Raw genomic sequence first — 27920 nt, 5'->3', positions numbered from 1 at the left:
TTGTCTACCAACTCCAGTGCTCTTGGACTTGAAAGATCTTCTTCTGGTCTGGCTCTTTTGCCTTGGCTCTTTACCTCCAACTTCTTTCCAGCGGAGTTGCATCTCCCCAGATTTGTAGCTTTCACCGTAGACTTTTCTTTATAGGGCCGCACCCATATGGAAGTTCCCAGGCTAGGGGTCAAATCAGAGCTATAGATGCCGGCTTACACCACAGCAATGCTAGATCCAAGCTGAGTATGCAACCTACACCACAGCTCACGGCAACACCAGATCCTTAACCCACTGAGCAAGGACAGGGATTGAACCCACGTCCTCATGGATGCTAGTCGGGTTCATTTCCGCTGAGCCACAACAGGAACTCCAGGGAACCTTATTTTAAAAGGTATTCCATTGAGTCAATAAATATTTAACATCTGAGATGTGCAAGTGATTAGGCAAATTTCTATATCCTCATCCCCCGAACTTTAGTTTTTTAGTTCTATGTGGAATTTTTTCATTCTTCACACTTTTAATTATTACCGAGGTCACCTTTATACATATTGCTTCTTCCCCCAAAAATGCATAATGAAATAAAAATCTTTAGAGTTGGAAACAGCCTAAGCATATAATCCAATGGGTAGAACATTGCAGAATTCCCTTAACACTTCTGATTTTCACTCAGCTTCTGTCAAGGTATGTTTTCAGACAACTCATTCTGCTTTGGGATTGCACTGATGACCAAAAAAAAAAAAAAAAAATCCCTCCTTATATTGAGCTGAAATCTACATATCTTCTTAGTATCTTGATTCTGCTCTAATCCTTGCACAGGCCTTTCAGTTTTTTGAAGAAAGCTCCTCCCCAGTCCCACCACATGACTCCTAGACCCTTCCCATCTTTGTCTGAAATGTCAGGTGTTAGAACCAGTCGTCATACACAAAATTTTGTTCCACAGGATTAGGGGGAGAGCATTTCCTATTAGAAACCAAGTTGTTTTCCCAAGAGATAAACTGTGTTCACTAGAGACTACTCCAGCTTGATCAGTCCAGAGAGGTAAGACTGCCTGGTCTGTATTAGCACAGCTTGTCTCTGAAGCTTTTCTCACAAAGGCCACATACTGTTCAGCAGACTATTTCAGTCATCCCAAATACTTTTCGGAACTCTTGGGTAGATGCATTGTAACTCCAGAAATGTATCTACCTATTTTCTGATAATCTTGATTATAATATTTGGAGAATTATACTATTTATAGAATTAACTACCTTTAACTATCTTATCCATTTTAGGAGCAATTTGGAATGAAAATTTTTCTTAAAAACAAAAAAACTGTCTATAATGTTCTTTCTGCCCTTGCTGTACCTTTTGGGGCCTCTCATTAAGAGCTTCTGTAGGAGCTAATATTGGTGGCTAAGTTTCCTTTCTATAACTGTGGTCTGTATTTCCAATACTTAGGACATGGCCCGGCACATAGGGGGTGTGTGTGTGTTGTTTGATATCATTATCATCAGAAAAACATCCTGTCAGTTATGGAGGTCTTTGCAAGGTGTGCCTTAAAATTCTTCATGTCTTACCCAATTTTGTTCACGTGCTTTTGAAGCGCCCCATGTTCTAACCTGGGCTACCTTTCCATTCTTTATGAAAGATGACCTTTTCCCCTTCAGCGACCTTTCTGGGCTCTGCCAGGGGTCAACACAGCTTTTCCCAGTGGCTGCCATCTTTCATTATGGGCACAGTTTTCCTGAGAACAAAGGTTTGTGACATTCACACCTTTTTACTCTAGTGTCTCATAAATTTCCCAGTTACCTGAAAAGCTCCTGTGCAATAACAAATTTCCCATTCCTTCAAAAATATTTCCCAAGAGTAGCTTAGCTTGGTTCAGAAGCAAACTGTTACCTTCTCCTTTTCGTCTTCAAGTCAGACTTCTGGGCAAGATGTTCTTTATAGTATTGAAATCTGATGGATCCCATATCTCTTCAAGTGAAATCTCTGGTACTATGTATGAGGTAAGCGCTTCAAAAATGCATAGCAAAACAACCCCCTGCCCACCTCAACAATTTGCTGCTAATCAGAATTTTTCTTTTGACTTGGTTTCTGAGGTCTTTAAACCTGTGCAATGAAATTTATTGTTTTATTAATGAACAGACAATGGTGCCCACAATGGAAGAACCATAATTAAAACTGAAATATGGTGCTGCAATGACAAAGTAATACCTAGCATTTTAAGATCTGGTTTTCTTTTCAGGTCAAGTGTGACAGAGGTTAAAGCAATTTATGTTTAATTTGCATTTTAATGTTATTTTAAAATAGCAATTCTAACAAAAATGCATCAATTGACTTTCTAATACTTTATCAAAAACAACTGTATAAATTTACAACCAGCATTTAAAAAAATAAACTGTATAACTTCTCTTTGGAAAGGACTGCTAATAAGTGAAAATGAATGAGACAGCACCTTAGCAATTTTTTTTTTTTTTTGTCGTTGTTGTTGTTGTTGCTATTTCTTGGGCCGCACCCGCGGCATATGGAGGTTCCCAGGCCAGGGGTCGAATCGGAGCTGTAGCCACCGGCCTACGCCAGAGCCACAGCAACGCAGGATCCGAGCCGCGTCTGCAACCTACACCACAGCTCACGGCAACGCCGGATCGTTAACCCACTGAACAAGGGCAGGGACCGAACCCGCAACCTCATGGTTCCTAGTCGGATTCGTTAACCACTGCGCCACAACAGGAACTCCGCAATTTTTGATTTAGTAATAAAACGTTTTTTCAACAAAATCATAGTCTTCCTTTGTGATTTTTTCTTTGGCTTGGTTTTTATGCCTGTCTCACAGCAAATCACCACTCATTATTTGGACTATATAGGTCCATTAAGCAGAGGAGAAAAAAAAAAGAATGACTTTTTTTTTGCTTTTTAGGGTCATACTTGCGGCATATGGAGGTTCCCAGGCTAGGGGTCAAATTGGAGCTACAACTGCTGGCCTACACCACAGCAACGCAGGATCTGAACCATGTCTTCGACCTACACTACAACTCATGGAAACACCAGATCCTTAACCCACTGAGCGAGGCCAGGAATCGAACCCAAAACCTCATGATTCCTAGTCAGATTTGTTTCCACTGTGCCATATGGGAACTCCAAGACTGACATTCTAATGTAAAGTAAATTTATTAAATTAAATCCTGAAAATATGTGATGGTCTTGGGAAAAGATGTTCAGAATCTCCGGAAGAAGAGCATTCATTTGCTTGCAAAGGCCATAATCTGCTCCTGGGGAAAAATGAAAAAAAGTGATACTCGACCCCTTAAAGCATGAGGGCAGGTGAAGAGAACACTTTAAAATATCTAAAGTGATGTAAGCAAAAAACTCAGTAAAATTCCCAGATAGCTTCTCCCAAGTGTACCTCCAAAGTGTCTTTTAATGGAAAGGGCAAGCAACAAAAGGAGTTAAGCATCTTTTTTTTTTTTTTTTGGTCTTTTAGAGGGCCACACCCATGGCATATGGAAGTTCCCAGGCTAGGGGTCTAATCGGAGCTACAGCTGTTGGCCTACACCACAGCCACGCCGGATCCTTAACCCACTGAGCGAGGCCAGGGATGGAACCTGCAAACCTCATGGTTCCTAGTCGGATTCGTTTCCACTGCGCCACGACGGGAAGTCTGAGTTAAGCATCTTTATCTTTAAAAGTCCGTAGTTGCTATTTCAAGCCCTTCTTACACAGTTATTGCTTAGGTGTGGGCCCTAGTACCAGCAAGCCCAGCAGACATTTCTTTTGCTCATAACTACTGGGGAAGGTATTCAGATAAAGACGGTAATTTTATAGCCAAGAAAATTCAAAGAAATTAAGACTCATTGACAAAGTCATTTCTCAGTGAGCAAGACTCTGGCAGAGCTGGGGGCACTCTTACTTTGAGTGGAGATACTGCATTTGTAGCTTGCAAGCCCCACGTCCTGAGCAGCACAAGTGGGGTGGCACTGGTGGAATAGAGCCTTTTGAGTAGGTCAGTAGCAGCCAGAAGAGCAGTGTTGTGACGTTGTCTGTCTGTTTCATAACCTGTGAGGTGGCTCATGGAGCCTGGAGAGAAGAGGAGAGGTTCAATCCCCAACTGAGTAGTGACGTCTTCTTTCCTAGCAAACTAGATACATTCACGGCCATTACACTTGGCTCCTGAGGGCCACGTTCATGATCTTCCCTTATTAAATGACCTTGGGAAACCTTTCCAAGGTGCCTGAATCCCTACCTAAGTCTTTCCCATTGAAGGCTGCAGTTCTGAGGTGATGGACCAAGCTGGAGATATCCCCAAAGCCCATGTTGACACCTTGTCCTGCAAGTGGGTGGACTCTGTGGGCGGCATCCCTAAGGACAAAGCACAGTTCAGGTGCAGCCTCCAGTGCAGAGTAAAAGGGGAGCAGTCCTGCTTTGTTATTATCTTACCCAATGAGTGCCAGCCGAGGCCGGACGTACTCAGCAGCGTGTCCCAACCCAAGAGGAAACAGTACCCGGCTTTTGGCATCCACCTTGGCTACACTTGGGGGCAGCTGGCGAGCTGAGACCTTAGTGGGCTTCAGAATGGAAACCACATAGTGCAGCACGGAGCCAGCTGAGTCGACGAGGTCTGTGTGGTTAGCGTCACTCCACTGAGTGGCGGCCACAAAACAAGTGAAATTTCATCAGTGACCAGGAAATTAAAAGTTCAACAGAGCAACCCTTTATAACCACAGCCACAGGTAATGGTACCCAACATGCCTAAACTGATCCAGACCACAAGTGACGAGCCCTTTGAGCCAAACATAAACACACTTCCCATCACTTCCCACAGGCGTTAGGATGAAGCCAGACTGCTCATGACCTGCCCCTGCCTACCTCTGTGTGTCACCCCCACCAGTCCTACCCTCAGAAAGATGTGTCTGCCACAAAGCAGCTCTTTCTAACCTCTTGCCTCTGCGCTCTCCTCTGTTTAGAATGTCTTCCCACCACCAGCTCGCCAGGATTACACCTCCGAGCATCCAGAAGCTGTCGCCAAACCCTCCTCCCTGCTCCCACCGTATCCCATGCCTACTTCTACCACTGTTCCAAACTGTCATTTCTGTATCTTTCTCCCTCCCTTGACTGAGCTTCCTGAAAGCAGGGACTGTGTCTCATCTGTCTACCTCTGGAGCCTTCTACAGAGAAGCACTCATAAGTCTTGCTGAACGAATGTACTGCAAAGACCTGTGCCGGGAATGTACAATGACCCAGAGGGTCCCTATTTATCTTGGAAGCCACTTCAGTATGTTCAGTTCCTTTTATTCTTGCTACTACAGAGCAGTGGAGCTTAAATTCTTCACTGTAAACCGCTGTGAAGTCCTCAGCGAGGCAGTAGTTTGGTGCTTAAAAGCATGGGTTTGAGGGCCAGCCTAATTTCAGAACCCAGCTCTGCCAAGAGCTGTATGACCTCAGGCAAGGGACCTATCGCTAACTGAGCAGCATATAGTACCTACCTCAACTGTGCACCGATTAAGTATGTGAATAGATATAAAAATCCTTCACCAGTACCTGGCAAACTGCAAGTGCTCAATAAATGTTACTGATTATTATTAGTGAATTTAGATAATGTGGCATTTAAGGTCCCAAAATATTGGTGTCTATTAATCTAAAGGCTGTGTCTACTCCAGAATAACTACAGTGAGTACCCATAATGTACTAGGTATGTTGCAAGCATTTTATATAAATTTTCTCATTTTGAGTCTTTAGACTTTTTTATTATTGTTAAACTCTGAAAGGTTCGTGATGCTACTTCCATTTTTCAGGAGACTAACTAATATTGAACCCATGTCTGTCTACAAAGCTCACTCTTAAGCTCCCCACTGAAATGTGCTCAGTCACCCCTCACTCCCCCCACCCAGGAACACTTCTAATGAATCAGGCTGCAAAGGTTCAGGTACTTGGGATCTAGTAGAGCGGCTCAAAATTATCCAAGTATCATAGCTTTAAAAAAGGCCCTACCACCTAGGCAGCTATTTCAGTCAGCTTAATAGCGGCCCACAACCCTCAGAAGAGCACATAAATTAATTTCTATTCTTTTACATTTCTTGAATCCCCTTCACATAATCCAGGTCAAGTGTCCCAGGTTTAAAGGAGCAGCTGGTTGGTTAGTCCTTTCTTCTTACTCAAAACCACCTTTCTGTATCTACCCGTGCAACACACCATCGGCTGGTGATACTCACAAAGGCAGAGTTAATGGCATCCACAAACTTTTCCTCATCCATACTGACCAGCTCTGCTGCGTGTTCATGGGATGTGGACCAAACCAAGGAACTCAAAGTGTCCGAGAGCTGTGTCAAAAGAACATTAGTACCAAGGGCTAAAACATCGTGCGAGCGCTCAAGCATGCAGGAAGGTAAGAAGGGGAGACAAAGCCAGCCCGGGCATATTCCCTTGAAACCAGAAAAAGGCTGAAAGTGAAGTTCTAAAAGAAGATGACTTGACACGTCCAAGCAGACTAGCCAGGACTTCTTACCGGGAGCAGAGCAATGGGCCCAGACGGAAGAAATCTCTGCCAAGCTACATTGTTTTCCGTGGGCTGCGACAGCAAAAGAAAAGTTCTTGTGACAAGTACCTCGTACGAACCGGGCCCCCCAATGGCAGGCTCGGGATCTTACCTCTGATAAATGCAGAGTAGCCACAACAGCGGACTGGTCATAGTTCCAGCTAACACCCCGGATTCCAGCAGCCTGCCGTACTCCTGAGTTGTGACCATCAGCACCAATCTGCATGGAGACAAGAGCCTGCTAAGTCTTACAAATGCTTAATAAATGAAACTGTTCCAGAAGTTTGTCTCTGCCTTCTAAAAGTTTTCTCTAGTTCCAAATGCTGCAACCCTTTATCACGCCTGTCTCGCCCATAGGCCCTAGAGGGGAAGCCCTACCTATGTGATCCCAGCCTCAGCTAATAGTCCAAAGCTGGACATCTGACTCAAGAGCTGCCAGCCCGAGGTTAAACTCAGCCTGAGTGTCTTGATATTTGAACTAGTAAGCAATTAGGCAGGCACTAGAGCTAACAGTCCTGATGGTTAAGCTAGGAATGGCTGACATGTTAAAGGGGGAAGCTGATGAGAAGAAACAAATGGCAGATGCAAGGCGATGAGTGACACAGGACTCCCGAAAGGGAAAGAACAGCCTCAGTTTCTGACACTCTGGTTCCTGTCCCTGTAAGGCCAGCTATCCTTTATTTCAAGACCTGCGATGGCCCAGGAGATTGCTTCCTGTACAGGGTTTACCACAGAACCATCTTAACTTGAGCTGGTCTGAGTGAGTACTGATCCTTATAACCAAAAGCTTGGCCTAAAATTAACTTCAACAACATGGGGAGTTCTCTGGTGGCGCAGTGGGTTAAGGTTCCCAGCACTGTCACAGTTGTGGCTTGGGTCACCGATGTGGTAAGGGTTCAATTCTTGGCATACTTCTGTATGCTGCGAGCGTGGCCAAAAAAAAAAAAAAAGGAAAAACAAAACTTCAACTAGAGCTTAGCTCTAAAATTAGCAGAGATGCTAGACTCTAATAACATGTGGCTATGCAACACCCCTGGCAAAATAAGAATCTTCAACTACCAACAATTTGGTCTGGAGGGTGCTGCCATCACCTAGGGTAATATGAACCCAAGGGCTGGAGTCTGCCATGGAAAATGGGTAAGGCCAGGTATAGCTGACTGCTTTGCTCTTGTAGAGAACGGTCACTCGGTCTAGGGAGGTCAGAAGAGAAAAAAACAAACATTAGACAGTTGGGCCACACAGGCTGAGAAAAGAACTAAATACCTAATTCAAGCAAAGTCCCGAGGAGAGCATATCATTATCTTATCATTTACTCCTAAATGACAAAAGCAAAGATCTACAAAATAATTCATGTGGTCAATGCTACGCTCTAAGAGCTGGTGAATGACAGAGGCCACAGGGATGCATCACGGAGGGGAGAGGAGCCTCTGAATTAGCACCTGTCCTGGGCACTTGCTTGTCTTCAAGTGCCTGCTCCTCTAGTTTCGCTCTACATCTAAATGAACCCACATGTGCTTTCAGAGCAAACACGGTGGGGAATACCACAAACTCAAATAAGTTGTAGATTTCATAAGATTTTTCTTCCCACTCAAAGTCATTTTACTGTAAAAGTCTGAACAACAAAGGTTTAAGTTGGAGAAAAATCACCTTTAATATACCACTCAGAGGCAGCCACACCTAAGGCTTTACTGTATAGCTTTCCAGACGGTATATATGCACACTGCCCACCCCCAACATAGACTCACACACAAGTGGGATTATATGACACATACTTTTTTTTTTCTACCAATACATTATGGGACTTTTTTTTTTTTTTGGCCTCACCTGAGGCATGTGGGAATTCCCAGGCCAGGGATCAAAGCAGCAGCAACCTGAGCCACTGCAGTGACAACACCAGATTGTTAACCCACTATGCCACAAGGAAACTCCTGGGACATGCTTCTAAATGACTATTAGATCTAAATTATCTTTTTTTATTTTTGTCTTTTTGCCTTTTCTAGGGCCACTCCCGTGGCATATGGAGGTTCCCAGGCTAGGGGTCCAATCGGAGCTGTACCCACCAGCCTACAGCAGAGCCACAGCAAGGCGGGATTTGAGCTGCATCTGCGACCTACACCACTGCTCACGGCAATGCCAGATCCTTAACCCACTGAGCGAGGCCAGGGATTGAACCTGCAACCTCATGGTTCCTAGTCGGATTCGTTAACCACTGCGCCACAATGGGAACTCCAGATCTAAATTATCTTTAAAAGCTACATGGATGTGTATGAGGTAATCACTTTGCTATACAGGAGAAATTGGAACACTGTAAACCAACTATACTTTAATAAAAAAATTATATTTAAAAAAAGCTACATGGAAGTTCCCGTTGTGGCTCAGTGGAAACAGACCCAATTAGTATCCATGAGGACAAGGATTCAATCCCTGGCCTTGATCAGTGGGTTGTGGGTTTGATCCCTGGCCTTGCTCAGTGGGTTAAGGATCCAGCACTGCTGTGAGCTGTGGTGTAGGTCACAGACGTGGCTTGGATCCCATGTTGCTGTGGTGTAGGCTGGCAGCTACAGATCCAAGTAAACCCCTAGCCTGGGAACTAGGAACCTTCATAAGCCGCAGGTACGGTCCTCAAAAGACAAAAAAAAAAAAAAAAAAAGCTACATGGAAGGGATGAACTATTATCCCAAATGAAAAAGCATTTAAGTTGCTTCCAATTCCTCTCTCCAGAACCCCGAAATATTTATAAATCATAAATATAGGGAATTTATATCCAGAACATATAAAGAACTCTTAAAACTAAAGACAAAAAAATCTAGCTTTAAAATGGGTAAAAGAGGAGTTCCCGTCGAGGCACAGCAGAAACAAATCCAACTAGGAACCATGAGGTTGCGGGTTTGATCCCTGGCCTCGCTCAGTGGGTTAAGGACCCAGCACTGCCGTGAGCTGTAGTGTAGGTCACAGACACAGCTCGGATTCCAAGGCTACAGCTCTGATTATACCCCTAACCTGGGAACCTCCATATGCCCTGAGCGTGGCCCTAGAAAAGACAAAAAACAAAAAAACACCAAAAACAAAAAAAAAGGAACAACTCCGAGATAACCATCAGAGGGTTCTTTATGGTGGACATCAGTATCTGCAGAAGGAATCCTTTCAGTAAGTCCCAGAATAATGCACCTTCCAGAAAGTAAACAGAATGGAAGTCAGGAAGTGCCTCACCTGACACAGCCTCCAGCTGCTTCGTGAGGGCCTGCATGATGACATCATTCTCCACGATATAGCCCATGTCATCTAAATTATCCTTGTCAAACATGATCAGGGCCTCGGAGCAGGCATCCCACACCTAGAAACACAAAGGGGAGGTCTGTATTACAACCCAAGGAAAAGGAAACACTACTCCAGTTGGAAATCAAGTGTTGCTTTCCCAAGTGAGTGAAGGAGAAAAATCACAATTGGCCAGTCCCTCTGCCAGGAGATAGAAGGTGAAAAGCAAATTCTCTTGGGAATGCTTTTCCATCTCCTTAGACTGAGTGTAAACTGATTTCTTCCCACAGTCACAGAAAACCTGGAGAATGTGAACTCCAATATCCTAACACAAAACCGACCATGATATCTTGCCAAACGTGATAAAGGAGGCACCTGCATTCGCCGAAAGGCTCTGTATCTCATGTTGCAGATGTGGTCCCAGGCACCAAAACCTACAAAAGAAAGGATCTGCATATAGACTAGAGCAACCCCGTGGGACCCGCATCCCTCCTGGGCTCCCCTTTGTCCCTCCAGTCAGAGGTGGTTGTCACTGGTCTCCAACAACAGAAAAACACTCTCCGCTTCTATCCTGTTTAATGCTAGGAGCTAAGCTACTCTGTTCCCCAGTTCAGATTACAGAGGATGAAAAGGATCCAGCTTTCAGGATCAAATGTCAAATCATGTTAAAGTGGGGGAAATAAAAAAGGAAACCAAATCCATATAATTTTTCTTCATCATTCTATTGAGGTTACAAACTCCCTGAATAAAGACCTTTTTTAAAAAAAACTCTACAGCACTAAACAATTCATTGAGGAAATATTTATTGAGCACCTACTATGTGCCAGATACACTTCTAGGTACTGAGCATAAAGTGAGAAACCAAACAGACAAATCCCTGCCTTTAGCAGCTGACATTCTAGTTGGAGAAATAGGTAATAAAGAAAAAATGTTTTTCATAGTAAAATGTCAGGTAGTTAAGTGTCATGAAGAAAAATAAAGGGCTAGAGAGTGATGCAAGAATCTAATTTTAGATGGGGAGGTTCTAGACAGGATGGCCCTAGGGGAGATCTGAGACAACTTGCTAACTGGTTCCATGTGCACACATCCATCCACACCCTAAAAGCATTTAGCATTCAGGCTCCCCAGCCCCCTAGAGGACTAACTCTGGAACTGAAGAATATGCTGCTGCTAGAAGTGAATGGTCAGAATCAGTTCATATAGTTTCAATGCCACCAATTCATAATGACCCAACATCACAAATGAAGTCCACATGGACCTACTTGTCCCACGTATGCCTTCCTCAGGATTGAGAGTTGACGCAGGAGCAATTCCAGGGGCCTCATCTTCAACTATGCACGAGACTACCAACCCCACTCCTCTCCCCCACCCACCTCAGTGAGCTCCCTCCTGGCCAGATACTCTGGTGACTTTGTACCATGGGACACACTGCAAAGTCAAGAGACAGGAGACTGATTCTATGACAGAGAAGCTTTTACTCACTACTGAGAAGGGTTGCAGAGCCAGGGGAAATGGAGCTGACCCTGTTGCTGTAAGTTTCTGGTAATTTCCCCAATACTTTCTTTGGACCTGCTTCTAGCAACAGAATTTTCTTGTCACCAAAGTGAATATCATGTCCTAAAACAAAAAAAGAAAATGTTATATCATTTTAGGAAAATCGGCATATATTTTTTTCTCATTTCTAAGAGAAGCAACAGATTAACTAATTCCTCAGCCCCTTGGATTCAAATTTCTTACAGGGCAAATAAAAAAGAAACACCATGTAAGCAGTTAACATACGCCGTTTCAGTCATGCAAACCACCCTGCCCATGGTGGTAAGGCCTCTCCAGACAGCCCAACACTTGCCATGTGCAAAGAAGCAAAAAAATGGCAAAACCCAGAGTGAGCTAAAAGAATGCCCTAGAAAGGAAGAATGAAGAAAGGAAGGTTGTTGTATTTAGATACTAGATATTTACAATCTTCAAAGTATTAAGTCCCTAAAAATTACAAATCCTGTTCAATAGAAAAATGTACTTAAGAAGCAAAATTCGGGAGTTCCTATTGTGGCTCAGCGGGTTACAAACAACCAGTACCCATGAAGATGCAGGTTCAATCCCTGGCCTTGCTCAGTGGGTTAAGGATCCGGTGTTGCCATGAGCTGTGTTGCAGGTCTCAGACACAGCTCGGATTCAACTCCTAGCCTGGGAACTTCCATATGCCACAAGTGCAGTCAGCACAAAAAAAAGCAAAAAAAACCTATTGCATAGCACAGGAAACTAGAGTCAATATTTTGTAATAATCTATAAGGGGAAAGAATATATATATATAAAACGGAATCACTTGGCTATACACCTGAAAGTAATACAACATTGTAAATCAACTATTTTTCAATTTTTAATTTTTATCTATTTCTTTTTCTTTTTTTTTTTGGCTGCACCCAAATCATGCAGAAGTTCCTGGGCCAAGGATGGAACTTGTGCCACAGCAACAACCTGAACCACTGCAGTGGCACCACCAGATCCTTAACTTGCTGTGTCAGGAGAGAACTCCTCAAATTTTTTTTTTTTCCCCCCACTGTACAGCAAGGGGATCAAGTTATCCTTACATGTATACATTACAATTACATTTTTTCCCCCACCCTTTCTTCTGTTGCAACATGAGTATCTAGACAAAGTTCTCAATGCTATTCAGCAGGATCTCCTTGTAAATCTATTCTAAGTTGTGTCTGATAAGCCCAAGCTCCCGATCCCTCCCACTCCCTCCCCCTCCCATCAGGCAGCCACAAGTCTTTTCTCCAAGTCCATGATTTTCTTTTCTGAGGAGATGTTCATTTGTGCTGGATATTAGATTCCAGTTATAAGTGATATCATATGGTATTTGTCTTTGTCTTTCTGGCTCATTTCACTCAGTATGAGATTCTCCAGTTCCATCCATGTTGCTGCAAATGGCATTTTTTAAAAAAAGTGAAAAAAACAACCCACAAAATGGGAGACAATATTTGCAAATCATTTATCTGATAAGGGGCTTATACCCAGAATATATTAAAAAAAAAACCTCTTAAAAAGTAAATAATAAAAGGAAAAATAGCCAATTTAAAAATGGGCAGAGGCTCTGAATACCTCTCTAAAGAAGATATACAAATGACAGATAAACCTGAAAAGATATTCAACATCATTAGTCATTAGGGAAATGCAAATTAAAAGCAGGAGATAGCTGGAGGTCCCTTGTGGCAGAGCAGGTTAATTATCCAGCGTTGGCACTGCAGAGGCCCAGGTTTGATCCCTAGGAACTTCCATATGCTGCAGTGCTGGATGGATGGATGGATAGAGAAAGGAAGGAAGGAAGGAAGGAAGAAAACAAAACAAAACAATGAACAAAGGAAAGAACCAGGAGAGAGCACTTCACACTCCCTAGTATAACTAGTAACAAAAAGATACTAACATTGCTATCCAGGATGTGGAGAAATTATATTGGTCATATATTGTTGGTGGAAATGTATTTTACATGGGCAGCCACTTTGGAACACTGGCTGATCTTCAAAAGGTTAAACAGAGTTTACTGTGACCTAGCAAATCCACTCCTAGGAATAGGAGTGTACACAAAAGCTTATACACAAAATGATAGTAGCATTACTTGCTACCGTCCAAAACTGATGAATGAATAAATAAAATGTGCTATATCCACACAAAATATTAAGCTTGTAAAAAGGAATGAAGCACAAGCTACAACCTGCGTGAAAATCAAAAACATTAAGTAGATTCCATGTATATGGAAATGTCCCAAAAAAGCAAATATATAGAGGCGGAAAGTACACGAGCAGTTGCCTAGGGGGGACGTGGACAGTGACCATTAAGGAGTTTGGATTCCTTTTGGAGATGATAAAAATACTTTAAAATTTATTGTGGCGATGGCTGCACAATTCTGTGAATATACTAAAAATCATCAAATTCGGGCTAGGGGTATAGTTGGAGCTGTAGCTGCCGGCCTACACCACAGCCACAGCAATGTAGATCCCACAGGAGTCTGCAACCTAGACCACCGCTCAGGGCAACGCTGGATCCTTAACCCACTGAGTGAGGCCAAGGATGAAACCTGCATCTTCCTCACTAGTCAGATTCATTTCCACTGAGCCACCATGGGAACGCCTCAATGAAGCTGTTTAAAAACCAACACAAACCCGCCTAGCTCAATAGGCAATGCCTGCTTCCTTTCAACGGTGTCCAGAACTAAAAAACCCTGGGCAAGTCTGTTTCCCCACGCCTTGGAAGAACTCCTACTGTTCCCTCCCACTTTTGACCCTTTGACATCCTGAAGGAACAAACGCTTGCCCCAAGGCCTTGGGGCTCCTCTGGGCAGGGAATGGACCACAAGATACATAACTCTCAGACTCTGGGCAAAGAGTGCCAGGGCTCCCACGGTTCTCACCGTTCCTCCCGGCCCCGGGCCCCGCTCCCCGCCACTACCGGTCTAGAGATGCGCTTACCCAAGGCACAGGCCATAGCGGAGCCCACCATGCCTCCACCCGACACCACAACATCGTACACGGTGTCAGCCGTGGCGCCGGCCCACCTCCGACAGGAAACTAGCGGGCCTCTCTGGGCAGCAGCAAGAACAGTCCCCGATCGGCTGCCAGCCAGCCGGGCAGCCATGGTGCTGACTTGCGCCGTATTTGGCGCCCCGCTAGGCCCGCCTCCGGGAGCACTTCCGGAGCAGAGCCCTCCAGTCACTAGCTGCTTTAACCTCCACCTCTAAACCGGAAGTAGAACTTACCTAGAGAATAAGCCAATCAGAAGATGAACCTTGCCTGCCGAGGAAAGGGACCATTTCGTGTATCTGCCTGGAAGCCAATCAGCGGCGGAACCTGACCTGCGTAGCTAGGGCAGCTACAGCAGCTGTCACGCCACTGTCTCTTCCACGCTTCTGTCTCTGCCCAGCTGAGGAGATGACCGTGGGGAGCTCCTCGGGAAGCTCCTGCGGCGCTCAGTGGAGTCCTCAGGTGAGGAAAGAAAAAGAAAGGGAGCGATCATGTCTGCTAACTGCAAAGGAATCCCTAAGAGAGGAAACTGTTTGACGTTGCCTTGGAGACCGTCGACAGGGGCGTGTCACAGGGGCGTGGGATTAAAATTGACCGAGTTTAGGCAAGCGGAGACCAGTCTCAGCAATGGGACTCCAATGCTTGAGCTTTCTGACAAGCTATTCATAGAGCCATAGCAATGGCCTTTAGTTTTTCCTTTTCCTCTCAACCATCCCAGGACTAATAGCACGATTCTTGTCTCCATTTCATAGAAGAAAAAGCTGAGGCACAGAGAGATTAAGAAGTTTGCCCCCCTGGAGTTCCCGTCGTGGCTCAGTGGTTAAAGAATCCGAGTAGGAACCTTGACGTTGTGAGTTCGATCCCTGGCTCCGCTCAGCGGGTTAAGAATCCGGCGTTGCCGTGAGCTGTGGTGTAGGTCGCAGACACGGCTCGGATCTGGCGTTGCTGTGGCTCTGGCGTAGGCCTGCAGCTACAGCTCCGATTAGACCCCTAGCCTGTGAACCACCATATGCGGCGGGTGCGGCCCTAAAAAGGACAAAAAGACAAAAAACAAAAACCAGAAATTTGCCTCCCAAATCCACAGAGACAGAAAGTAAACTGGTGATTGCTTAGGGCTTGAGGCTTGGAGGAGGGTTAGAGAAGATAGGGAGTGACAACAAAATGGAATGGGGTCCTTTGGGAGGATGATTTAAATGATCTGAAACTGATTGTGGTGATGGTTGTGCAACTCTGAATATATTGAAACCCACTGAACTGTTCACTTTGAGTGATTTGTATCAATTATATGGTAACGAAACTGACAACACTAACCCGCCTGAACCCAGCCAAAACCCAGATTGGGACTTGAACCCAGGTGCCAGGACTCGACCCAACCTAAAGCCAGATTGAGACTTAAACCCACGGTTTTAAATTCGAGTTACCCTGTGTCTGGACTCACCAAGGCTCAGGTTCTTTATGCCTCCGCGCAGAAGGAATTCAGCAAAAGACAAAGCGACAGACAAGGAACAGATTTACTAGCATAGGACTCTTGTAAGAGGTACAAGTGAGCAGGCAAGGAAGCCCTGCCGAGGGTCTAGTCTTCGGGGCCGCAATTTTATCATCCAAGGGGAGTGGGGGTTGGAAAGGCCCACCTCTTCCTCTCCGGGAATAGAGCTCCTCCTTAGTATCCTGTAAGGAGTGTATTCAAATCAGCTGAAGGGTGGCCTTCAAACTCTTTCCCTGGGTCTGAATCTGAATACAGGACTTATCCCATCCCCCACCCAATGACCTGGGGGCGATTCCCACACCTCCACTGGTTAAGCAAGCCTGCCTTGTTTTGAACTTAGAATGGTCTCCCAACATCTCCCAGGTTTTCCTCTTTATCTATGATGCCCTATTGGGACTTCCACAACCACCTGTGTCTACTCTAGCCCTATCAGTCTGAGTGAATTATATCAAAAAAATCGTTGTTTTTATTTTTTTATTTTTATTTATTTATTTTTTTTGTTTTTTGGCGTTTTCTAGGGCCGCACCCGAGGCATATGGAGGTTCCCAGGCTAGGGGTCAAACCAGAGCTGTAGCCGCCGGCCTACACCAGAGCCACACCAACTCAGGATCCGAGCTGCGTCTGCAACCCACACCACAGCTCATGGCAACGCCAGATCCCTAACCCACTGAGGAAGGCCAGGGATCGAACCCACAGCCTCATGGTTCCCAGTCGAATTCATTAACCACCTTGCCATGACGGGAAACTCCTCGTTTTGTTTTTAAAAGAAATTTTCCTAAAATTCACATGCTTTTCAGTAGCAGAGTGAGAGCTAGAGCACATACCTACCTTTGAATCCAGAGTCAGAATTCCCTTCAACCAAGCACACCCCATATACCAATGTGTGAAATTTCTTTAAAGCAAGGAACACATTTATTTTTTTATTAAAGTACAGTTGATTTACAGTGTTGTGCTAATTTCCGCTGTACAGCAAAGTAACCCAGTCATTCATATGTATATTCCTTTTCTTATATTACCCTCCATCACAGTCCATCCCAAGAGACTGGATATAGTTCCCTGTGCTGTACAGTCGGACCTCAGTGCTTATCCATCCTAACTGTAATAGTTTGCATCCACGAACCCCAAACTCTCAGTCCATCCCTCTCCCTTTCTGTCCCCCCTCCCTCTTGGCACAAGTCTGAGGAACACATTTTTCTTTACTCCTCTTCAGCTTTAATATATAGAGGCTTATTTAAAGTGAAATTAAAATAGTTATGTTTTGAAATTATAGTTTGACCCACAGTCTATTCTATTTCATTTTAGATGTTTCCCCCCAAATCCTCCTCAGACACAGAGACAGAAGAGCAGCCGCCTGGGGATGGGCTGGTTTTGCCCAGAGCTGGCAGGCTCAGTGAGTTCCTCAGCCCGGAGGAGGAGACAGATTCTACTTCTGATTCAACTGGGAGCTTTTATGAGACCCTGCAAGCGCTGAGGCAGAAAGGCAGGTGGTGCCTGTTGGAATCCCTTTATCCCTCTGACCTAGACAGTGATGGGAGCCTCTCTGAAGATGACGAAGACCTGGACAGTTTCTTCCAAGACAAAGGCAGGGGGAAGCCGCAGGTGCACCACCCCTCATCTCCAAGGTAAGGCCCTGCAGTTCAATAGCTGCCTCAATGCCTGGCACTGGCCAGGTCACAGCGTGACTCAGCCTCACCTTCCTCAGTAAAACACAGACCCCTTCTACACGTTGCCAGACCACAGGCTCCAGTTCAGAATCAGCCAAACATGTTGTGACTCCTACCCAGCAGTCCTAAATCTTTGGGTTACCGTTAGTCACCTGAAGCCCCAGAACTGCTTAAAGACCTGCCTTTCCCCACTATACTACCTCCCTGGGAATGGCAGCAAGGTCCATTGACACTGGCCAAGCCCTGCTGGGCGCACGTGTACTTTATCTCATTTAATATTTATTTTCTCCTCCCAGTAACCCTCTGAGTAAATACGTTTGCCACTCTACAGGTGAGGAAATTGAGGTTCCAAGAGGACTTTGCTTAAAGTCACAGCTGGGAATTGTTTGAAGTAAGATTTGAACCTTGCCTGACTCTAAAGCCCTCCTCTGCTCCATGGCACTCTTCTCTCTGTCGTATGGAAATATGAGAGTGCCAAGTGGCAATACCTAGATCAATTCTTAGAAGAGACATCCTACTAGGGCTGCTAGGATGGCATCTGGGGAGGAGCAAGGCCAGTTGAGAGGGGGGCAGGCCGGGAGTCCTGTGGGGCTGTGATGGGAGGCTGAGTAACAGACTCTCTGGCAGGGAAGGGCAGGGAGGAGGACCTGTGAGGAACCAGCCTCCAGGCTGCCCTGTCCTCCACACACAGAGCTGCTTTCTCCCCACAGGTGCGGCTCCAGAAGACGCTGCCACTCCCTGAGCCACCTGCCCAGTGACACCCCCACGGCTCAGCCACCCTCTGGCTCCAGGCCTCCCTCCCAGCACAGAAGCATCAGCTCCTGGGCATCATCCATCACCGTCCCTCAGCCATTCCGCATGACGCTGCGAGAGGCCAGGAAGAAGGCCCAGTGGCTGGCCTCCCCTGCCTCTTTTGAGCACGAGAGGCAGCAGGCCCAGAAGCAGGGCCAGGAGGAGGCCGAGTGCCACCGGCAGTTCCGGGCACAGCCTGTGCCTGCGCATGTCTACCTGCCCCTCTACCAGGAGATCATGGAGCGCAGCGAGGCGCGCAGGCGGGCAGGGATCCAGAAGAGGAAGGAACTGCTCCTCTCTTCCTTGAAGCCCTTCAGCTTCCTGGAGAAGGAGGAGCAGCGAAAGAAAGCTGCTCAACAGAGGGACTTGGCCGCCGCAGCTAAGGTCAAAGTCCCCAAGCAGAAGGCCACCAAGAGGATCCCCAAGTCCATTCTGGAGCCCACCCTCGGGGACAAACTCCAAGGTAAAGACATCCTTGCCTCCGGCCTGCAGGGGACTGAGCAGGGCCGCGGGGATTTATTCAGGCTTGAGGTCAGCCTGGCTTGAAGAGGAGCTGTTCCAGCGCGCCCGCTAGAGGCCCTGCTCAGCCAGGGTAGGGTGGGGTCCCTCTATACAATGGGGGTGCCTAGTCAAGAGGGAGGAGGGAGAAGCCCTACAGCGCCCCCACGGACCCCTGTCTCAGTGCTTGGATGCCGAGGCCTCTGCAGCAACGCGGGTGCCAGAGCAGAGAACCATGAGACATCCAAGGAGCAGGCTAGGCCTGTGCAACCGCTAGCCAGCTGCCCCCGAGGAAAGCCACCCCTCATCCCATGTCCTGTGAGGTACTCATTTCAAGAAATAGCTCAGGTAAAGGACTCAGGCTTTATTCGCTCATTCAGTAACATGTGCCTCGTCGCAGGCGTGAATAAACAGGGAGTTTGTGGACGTGGGAGGGAGACAGGTAATAGACAAGAAATTACAAATGTGATACGTCACTTGCTTGATTAAAGGGGGGAAGCCTGGGGGTGCTACGGAGCATAGAACAGAGGGGCCTGACTTAGAGTGTGGGGAGGGGTGGGAACGGTTGGGGACGGTCCCCAAGGAAATTGAGCCCAGAGGCTGACCCTGAAGGATGAGCTCTGGCGACTTGGATGAAGAGGGAGGAAAAGTGCACCAGGCAGAGATGATAGCATGGAGGTAAGAAAGCTGAGCGTGTTCGGGGCATGGAAATCCAGAGGCGAGAAAGGGGAGGGAGAGACAGGCACAGGCCAGACCAGGGGCCCTGAAGGCCGTGGAAGGGAGTCTGGACTTGATGGACTTCACTGCAAGGACAGTGGGGAGCCACTGAAGGGTTCTGAGTAGGGTGCCTCATGATCAGATATGTGGGTCAGAAAGCTCACTCTGCTGCGGGGATATTCAGGAGGGATGGGCAAGACCGGAGGGATGTTGAGCTATAGGAGCCTATGGCAGTGATTCAATGGAGAAACTGTGACAGTATTAGCAGCAAGGATGAAAAGAGGCTGGGCCAGAGGGAGGGTAAAGAGGAGGAGATGGCGGAACCTGTGACTAAGGAGATGAGAGAGGAGCAAGCGAGAAATATTTGGGCCCTGGGCTTAGGCAGTTGGGTGGATGGTGGGGCCTCTGCCTGAGACAGGGAGACCTGGGGATGGGCACGCTTCCTGCTTCATCTCTGAAGGAAGGGCTGGAGAGAGTGCTAAGGTTAAATGGCAGCTGCTTCTGCAGCCTGCCTGGCCTGCAACAGTGACATGCTGATTTGTAGTGTTTGTCATTGTCATGGTATAAGTATTCCTATCCTGGCCAATTTTAAGCTTCCTTCATGATGACAACTGGCTTACAAAATTCCTGGAAAGCTCATGATCAGCTCCAGCCACACACTAACTCTGAGTATCTTTTTTTTTTTGCTTTTTAAGGCCACACAGCATATGGAGGTTCCCAGGCTAGGGGTCCAATCAGAGCTACAGCTGCTAGCCAGTGCCACAGCCACAGCAACACCAGATCCAAGCCGTGCCTGCAGCTCACGGCAATGCCAGATCCTTAAACCACTGAGCGAGGTCAGGGATCAAACCTGCAACCTTGTGGACCCCAGTTGGATTTGTTTCTGCTTCACCACGGCAGGAACTCCTAACTCCAAGTGTTTAGAAGAGAGAAAGTTCTGCAAACCTTCTGGTACGAGGCTTGGTCCCTTCTCACTCATCACCACCCTGACTTCTTTTCCATAGAAGCTGAGCTCTTGAGGAAAATTCGCATCCAGATGAGAGCCCTGGACATGCTGCAGATGGCCTCCTCCCCCATCCCGTCCTCCAGTAGCCGCCGGGCTGACCCACAGCTTCGCACAGCCACCCGGACCCGGAAGGAAAAGCTTGGGTTTCTGCAAACTGACTTTGGATTCCAGCCTCGGGTGAATCCTGTCGTCCCTGACTATGAGGGCCTTTACAAGGCCTTCCAGAAAAGAGCCGCCAAGAGAAGGGACACCAGGGAGGTGACCCGCAACAAGCCCTTCTTGCTGAGAACCGCCAGCCTGTGTCACACTTCACGGCCCTGTGATGTCGCTGCCTCTGAAGGGAGGAGGGTGAGAGCCCAGGCCGCTGCCCGAGGGTTAGGGCTGAGGCCCGAGATAGAGGATGAGCCCAGTCTCAACATAGAGCACTTCTCATGACATTTTTCTCTCTTAATTTTTTTTTTCTTAAGCACCAGCTCAGCTATAAGCAGATCCACAGTTCCTAAAAATTTAAGACCATAAGAATACTTCCCTTCCTTCCCTCTCTGTAGAGGGGTTTTGCAAAAATAAGTCTAAGCAAGTCTGGAAAACGGCGTTGAGAACAGTTGTCATGTCCTAATATCAGTTCCAAAGAACCCTTCTCATATAATTAAAAGCTTTGGGATCTACAGGCAAGCCTTTGCCCTGTTACTAAACTCAAGATCTCGTCGTTATCCTTGCCTTAATCCCAAGAAAGACATGAAGATTCCCTGACTAGTCCTTCACTGCAGTGGAATCCCAGTTAACACAGAAACTAATGCATGTGCTGTCCCACCAATATCAGCCTTCTTTTCTTGCAGGAATCTCCACAGCCCCCCGCCACACCCCTGCCAAGGAGTCGTTCCCTGAGTGGCCTTGCTTCCCTCTCTGCCAACACCCTCCCTGTGCACATCACAGACGCCACCAGGAAGAGGGAGTCTGCAGTCAGGTGAGCAGTCAGGCTGCACGGGAGTCACCATGTTCGGATCTTGGCCTGAATGCTAGAAAGCCCTCCTCTCCTGGGCCTCCTCTCCTGTGATCAGAGAGACTGAAGGGGGGGAAGGGGATTCTCTGATCAGGGCAGGAATTCACATGACCCCCCAACACTTACCTCTCTGACAGCAGGAGAACACCCAGCCAACCACTAGGCAAATATTCTTAGGGGACTGACTTCATGCTGAACACAGTGTTAAGGCTGGAGATACCTCATGGAACCTCTAGTTTAATATCTAGTCTGAAATACAGAAAAGCAAAGAAGCAACAATTATATCTTGTGAGTCGCACAATGATGGGGGAATACAGGGGGCTGGGGGTGGGGGGCACTGGGCAGCCTGGTCTCTTGTAATAGACATCTAAGGTGAAACCTGAAGAATGAGCCGGGCAAAGGCAGGAGAGAAAAAAGTTTCCAGAGAGAATAATGTGGGTAAAGACACGTTGGTGAAAGAGGGAGGAAGCCACTAGGAACAGGAATGCAGAGGCGCCCAAACCTGTGTGTGACCCTGCCACAAAGACATGAGGCCTCCATCGCACAGATGTGAGATTCTCTGAGATTCATCTTGGGAAACCAATAGAAGTCAGGTGGGAAGGAGGAGCCTCCTTATTTAACTCTTTAACTGACCTGACTCTGTCCTGGTGGCAGTGTCATCAAGCCAGCACCCCTGCAGGAGTTCTTGCACTCAGCCTCTGAGCTGAAGGCAGCAGAAGAGGCTTAGCCCTGGGAGAGGACCAGTGCCTCCGTGCTTTCCTGTGGGGCTCCCAGAGGAACACACAGAACCTAAGTGGCTCCTGAAGACCCACAACAGGGATTTTAGAAATGTATTTGGAATCGGCGAAGCTCAGGATTCATTGAGCTACTAAATCAAGGCTAACGGCATCAGTATCTTGAGGTCCACTAAGACCACGATGGGAACTCCACATCTCAGATTTGACGAAAATGGGTCTCACGCACCAGAGGGTGGCCCACTGCGGAGGATGTCCACAGCTGCATCCTAGCATTTGGGCGTTTGACATGCATTAAACATTAAACGTCCATGCCTTCCTCCCTAACGTGTCCATTTCAATATAAATGGCCACCTGCAAGAGTCTCAACTGTTTTTCCTTTTGGTAGAATTCTCCATGGTACCTTGTAGAATGCTCTTTACACACACTTGGTGCTGCAGTTGACCCCACACTGTCTGTGTATTGAGCTCTCTGTGGAAATGTGGGTTTGTACTCCCAAAGGACCATGAACTCAGGCACTTTCCAGACACCTTTTACAGCACAGTTGTCAAGGGCAGAGCCTTGGGAGTCAGACGTCCTGGTTCGAATCTTGGCTTTTCCAATGGCATGCTGGGTAGCTCTGAGCAAGTGGCTTGCCCTCCCTGAGGCTCAACTCATTGCCTCTAAAAAAGGAGGCTTATGGTCCTCACCTCACAGGACAGCTATGAGGATTACAGGAGCTAATGGCTAGAAAGCACTTATTGGTGCCTGTCTGCACTGGGTTCAGGGTATTGCGGGTAGCTCAGCAAATGGTAGCTATTAGTATTATTTTGTTTCCAGATGGCAAGAAGCCTGGGTGTAAGAATACTTTAACTCATATTTTTCAGTTCAATTAATGAACTCCTGGGGTGGAAACTCACTGTCCATAGTGCTAAGAAGACTTCATCTGCCAGTCCATTTAATCCCAGAATCTTATTCTTTCTGAGATGCCAGTGTGGAAAATTACCCATTCATAGGAAACACCAACTGGAGTTCCTGTTGTGGCATGGAGGAAATGAACCCGACTAGTATGTGGATGCAGGTTCAATGCCTGGCCTCACTCAGTGGGTTGGGGATCCAGCGCTGCATGAACTGTGGTGTAGGTCACAGACGTGGCTCAGATCCGTGGTATAGGCCAGCAGCTACAGCTCCGATTCGACCCCTAGCCTGGGAACTTCCATATACCACGCGTGTGGCCCTTAAAAAAAAAAGAGAGAAACCCCCAACTAGGAGTTCCCACTGTGGCACAGCAGGTTAAGAATCCAGTGTTGCCACAGTTGTGGCATAGGTTGCAGCTACATCTCAGATTTTTTTTTTTTTTGCCTTTTTTAGGGCCACTCCCACGGCATATGGAGGTTCCCAGGCTAGGGGTCTAATCAGAGCTGTAGCCACTGGCCTATACCACAGCCACAGCACGACCTAGGCCACAGCTCATGGCAATGCTGGATCCTTAACCCACTGAGCAAGGCCAGGGATCAAACCCGCAACTTCATGGTTCCTAGTCGGATTCATTAACCACTGAGCCACGACAGGAAGTCAACATCTCAGATTTGATCCCTGGCCTGGGAATTTCCATATGCCGTGGGTGTGACCAAAAAAGAAAAAAAACCAACCAACTTTCTGGAGAGGTTACTAAAATTGCTTTTAAGTATACCCAGGTTGGTCATCTGTATTCTTTTTTTTGCTTCTTCCCTTTAGAAGTTCACTTGAGAAAAAGGACAAAGCAGATGAAAGTACTCAGTGGTTGGAGATGCACAAAAGGAAGTGTCAAGAGATATCAAAATCTGTGACTTTGCGTGCAAAAGCCATGGATCCCCATAAAAGCCTGGAGGAAGTATTCAAAGCAAAGCTGAAAGAGAATAGGTCAGTGTCCTCTACATGCCAAAGGGATGACTGTCTCGGGAGCCAACAGGCCACTGGTGTTGAAAATGGCAATATGGGGTTATTACAGTGAGCTCCTGCAATCATACAGAATCAAAGGATTTTTCCAGGCAGTTAGGAATTTGCAGTGTCTGTGGGAGTTATTCCACTTAACTGGAATGAAAGTATTCTGGATTGGAAAAAGCAAGAATTCATTCTAAAAATCTTGTTAATTCCAGGAACAATGACCGTAAAAGAGCAAAAGAGTATAAGAAAGAACTGGAGGAAATGAAGAAGAGAATACAAATAAGGCCCTATCTCTTTGAACAAGTTACCAAGGTAAATCTAAACCATCATTCAGTTTCTGTCTTGGATGAAAGGGCTCTTAGAAATTAGAAAAGCTTAATATCTGGGTATCAAACACTTCCTTTAGGTTCAGAATGGTTCTAAATTTGGTTCCTTTTATTACTACCACCTCTCCTCAAGGTAAGAAGGGGTATAGCAGTGAATGTTTGGACTGATTTCATCCAAGACTGGATTCCAAAGGCACCCATTAAGGAGTATTTCGCTCACTGGGATTTTCACTACAGCTTTATTTTTTCTCTTTTTGCTTTTTAGGGCCGCATCCATGGCATATGGAGGTTCCCAGGCTAGAGGTCCGATCGGAGCTGTATTCACTGGCCTACACCACAGCCACAGGAACTTGGGATCCAAGCTGCTCATGGCAACGCCAGATCCTCAACCCACTGAGGGAGGCCAGGGATTGAACCCGCATCCTCATAGATACTAGTTGGATTGTTTCTGCTGTGCCGCAGAGGGAACTCCTAGTCTTTCAGTTTGAATCAGAGTGGAGGTTAGATTCCAGACATACAATTGACAGTTTGGCTGTGTTAGAGTATCTTTAACTTGCTAATGTCATCTGTCCTCCTATAGTGCTGGTGCCCTGGGCATCCCCAGCCGCTAGAGCTACGCCACGTTTATAGGTCTTCGGTTGGGATGTTCACAAGCACCCCACAAACTTCTGGATTAAACAGCTTTCAGGCTGAAGAGTCACATTAAGATGTTCTCTAGACTTTTGGGAACATTGGACTCAGTTGAGATCTCCCTAAGGAAGCTTTGAGGCTACCTGAACTGCCTTAGAAAGACTACCATCCCAGACAGCTTTGAGCTGCATCAGGTTGCAGATCCCTCTCCAGAGTTTCAGACAAAAGGTGGCATTCCCTAGTGACATGGTTCCAAATGCTGGGTGTCATCTGTCTCATAGCCAGGGGGTTATTTAGATATTTCCTGATTCCAGTCCTCCCCAACCCTCTACATATTACACACACACTCATACACATGCTGGAATGTCTTGGATAAAGTAAAATCTCTCATAATGACCTTTGCTCTTTATGTTGACTTTTTTCAAGCAAGCTCACTCTCAGATCTCACCAGTTCTTTCATCACTCTAGGAAAAATACAGAGTAAGAGTACTCTATATGCCTTTGCTCTTCAGCATTTAAAACAAACAGAAAATAACCTTTTTCTGGTCTACATGCAGACCATCCATCCTGTTAAGAATGTTACTAGCGCGGCTTATTTTCAATTTATCATTCAGTGTTCCTGATGATAGTTTGGTTAGTTTTAAATCTTAAAATGTTTTTCGTCCATCTTTTTCACCTAGACATCACTTGTCTTCCAAAAATCTAGATTCTTATCTCCCAAAATACCACCTGGCATCTCCTGGGAGTATAGAAATACACAATTGCAGGCCCCAACTGAGAACTACCAAATGAGAATCTACACTTTAACCCAATCTTCAGCTAGTTCCTGTGTACTTTAAAGCTTGAAAACAATGCTTTAAGTAATTTTCATGTAAATCTATGTCCAGCACTAATGGCAGGTGGTAGGGTAGGAAAGCAGTATTGTAAGCATACAGTTTACGCAAGCAATTTAGAATTATCCAGGAATCCAGCTACAGCAGATTCATTTCCATTCCATAGGACCTTGCCAGGAAGGAAGCAGAACAACGGTATCGAAACACCCTGAAGCAGGCTGGGCTGGATGAAGACTTTGTGAAGAACAAGGGTCAGGGCAACCAGGCTTCACAGTGGAAGGAGCAGTCAGAAGTCCATGATTGTCCCAGGTAACTGGAGACACTGCTGTCATCCTGTAGCTCTCAAGTTGCATCTCTAGTAAGGCCACCGGGAGGAAGCTTTAGAATAGTCACGGATATTCTGAGATCACAATACTGTATTTATGAGTACCAATCCAGACATCTCCAAGTAACACATTTAAATTTGGTGAGCAGTGCCGTTGTGAATAAAATATAACCATTGTATATTAGGTTTAGATTCCTTTAATTTGAAAGAGATCATTTTTTCCAATTCCAGTCCAATGCCATCAGTCAAAAATGCTTCTAATTCACTTTTGAAGAAAAATCATATATACTTTTACCTCCTATAAAATGATACATTTCTTACTTTATTGGATAAGTAAAGGCAGAAACCTTTACAGAGCCACAATAAAAGCTATAATATCCTGAATAATAATTTAAAAAGCCTTTCTTTTCCCCTCAGCTTGGTCAGATCTAGCTTTTTTTTTTTTTTTTTTTGTCATCTCTTTAGGGCCACACTGCAGCATATGGAGGTTCCCAGGCTAGGGGTTGAATCGGAGCTACAGCTACAGCTGCCGGCCTACACCACACAGCAACTGGGGATCTGAGCAGCGTCGGCAACCTACATCACAGCACACAGCGATCCATCCTTAACCCACTGAGCGAGGCCAGGGATCGAACCTGTGTACTAGTCAGATTTGTTTCTGCTAAGCCACAACAGGAACTCCCAGATCTAACACTTTTTAAAAGTAACTCATTAGCACCACCTCCTCCACAGATATCATGTGAGTCAAAGAGGAAAAGCACAGCATCTCCATAACTCTCAACTGTGTTTTAAAGTTCTAATAGCCCTCCCCCTGATTCCTGTATCAGTTTTCCCCCTAGAAATTTACCTTTTTACCTCAAGAATTAACGATAATATTGAAACCATCCTTAAACCTTACGTAACATTTAAAATTTTTGATTTTGTAATACTCTAATTTATTCTGCAGCACTCATGAAACTACAAAACTCCAGCATCAGGAATCCACACAGGATCTAGAAGAATCTCTACAACAGCCTACGAGTCCCAAGATAGAACTGGAGAAGCTCTCTTATGAATTACAAAATAATCTCAGATCACTTGTTTAATCAATCAGCATACTTAAAATTACTGCTCTGGAATAATATCAAGCTGCTAACTTGGAGTTGAGTCAAGGCAGGCAAAACTTGGGTTTTGAGTCACATGGAGAATGGGGTAAAGAAAAGGAGATAATACAAAACGGCTCATGTAAATCAAATTGGAACAGCTCTGGGTGGAGGGATCAGAGATGATTAAGGGTCCTTAGTTTGTGCCTCAGGCTTAAGCATACAGGTATAGAAAAAAGGGCATGAGCCCAAGTGTTTACAGGGGCTAGTCGGGAAACAAATGGGCCAAATGGGCTGGCTGTAAGATAGTAGGACACAGTGGAGACCAGAGAATATCAGCCCTGCTAGAACACAGGCTCAGAATTACCAGAAAACCATGTCTTCAACAGAAGCCAGAATTTTGCATATTGGCAACTAATTCAAAAACTATCTGGGGAGTTCCCACTGTGGTCCAGTGGGTTTAAGAACCCAAGATAGTCTTAAGGATGCAGGTTCAATCCCTGGCCTCAATCAGTGGGTTAAGGATCTGGTGTTGCCACAAACTGCAGCACAGGTCCCAGATGCAGCTTGGATCTGGCATTGCTATGGCTGTGGTGTAGGCCAGTAGCTGTAGTTCCAATTCGACCCCTTGCCTAGGAACTTCCATATGCC

General features: G+C 46.1%; 2 protein-coding genes across 2 annotated transcripts; one reads left to right on the top strand and one right to left on the bottom strand.

Annotated features, from left to right (window-relative positions):
* Positions 1-3125: 3125 nt before the first annotated feature.
* Positions 3126-14432, bottom strand: COQ6 (coenzyme Q6, monooxygenase). Its single transcript, XM_047794854.1, has 12 exons — positions 14221-14432; positions 11240-11374; positions 10133-10191; positions 9713-9836; positions 7562-7692; positions 6615-6722; positions 6473-6535; positions 6180-6287; positions 4408-4610; positions 4214-4329; positions 3881-4047; positions 3126-3242 (listed from the first exon to the last, which is right to left on the bottom strand). Exons 1-12 carry the CDS (start codon positions 14384-14386, stop codon positions 3213-3215), a joined length of 1410 nt encoding a protein of 469 aa, XP_047650810.1. The 5' UTR covers positions 14387-14432; the 3' UTR covers positions 3126-3212.
* Positions 14433-14531: 99 nt separating this feature from the next.
* Positions 14532-27500, top strand: FAM161B (FAM161 centrosomal protein B). The gene is made up of 9 exons (XM_047796231.1): positions 14532-14733; positions 17060-17379; positions 18132-18676; positions 20433-20782; positions 21271-21398; positions 23885-24049; positions 24286-24385; positions 26029-26171; positions 27134-27500. Exons 1-9 carry the CDS (start codon positions 14680-14682, stop codon positions 27270-27272), a joined length of 1944 nt encoding a protein of 647 aa, XP_047652187.1. The 5' UTR covers positions 14532-14679; the 3' UTR covers positions 27273-27500.
* Positions 27501-27920: the final 420 nt, after the last annotated feature.

Source organism: Phacochoerus africanus, chromosome 9 (assembly GCF_016906955.1).
Source record: "Phacochoerus africanus isolate WHEZ1 chromosome 9, ROS_Pafr_v1, whole genome shotgun sequence".
NCBI lineage: Eukaryota > Metazoa > Chordata > Mammalia > Artiodactyla > Suidae > Phacochoerus > Phacochoerus africanus.
The sequence above is the reverse complement of the archived record's forward strand: the minus strand, read 5'-3'. Positions and strand labels throughout refer to the sequence as shown.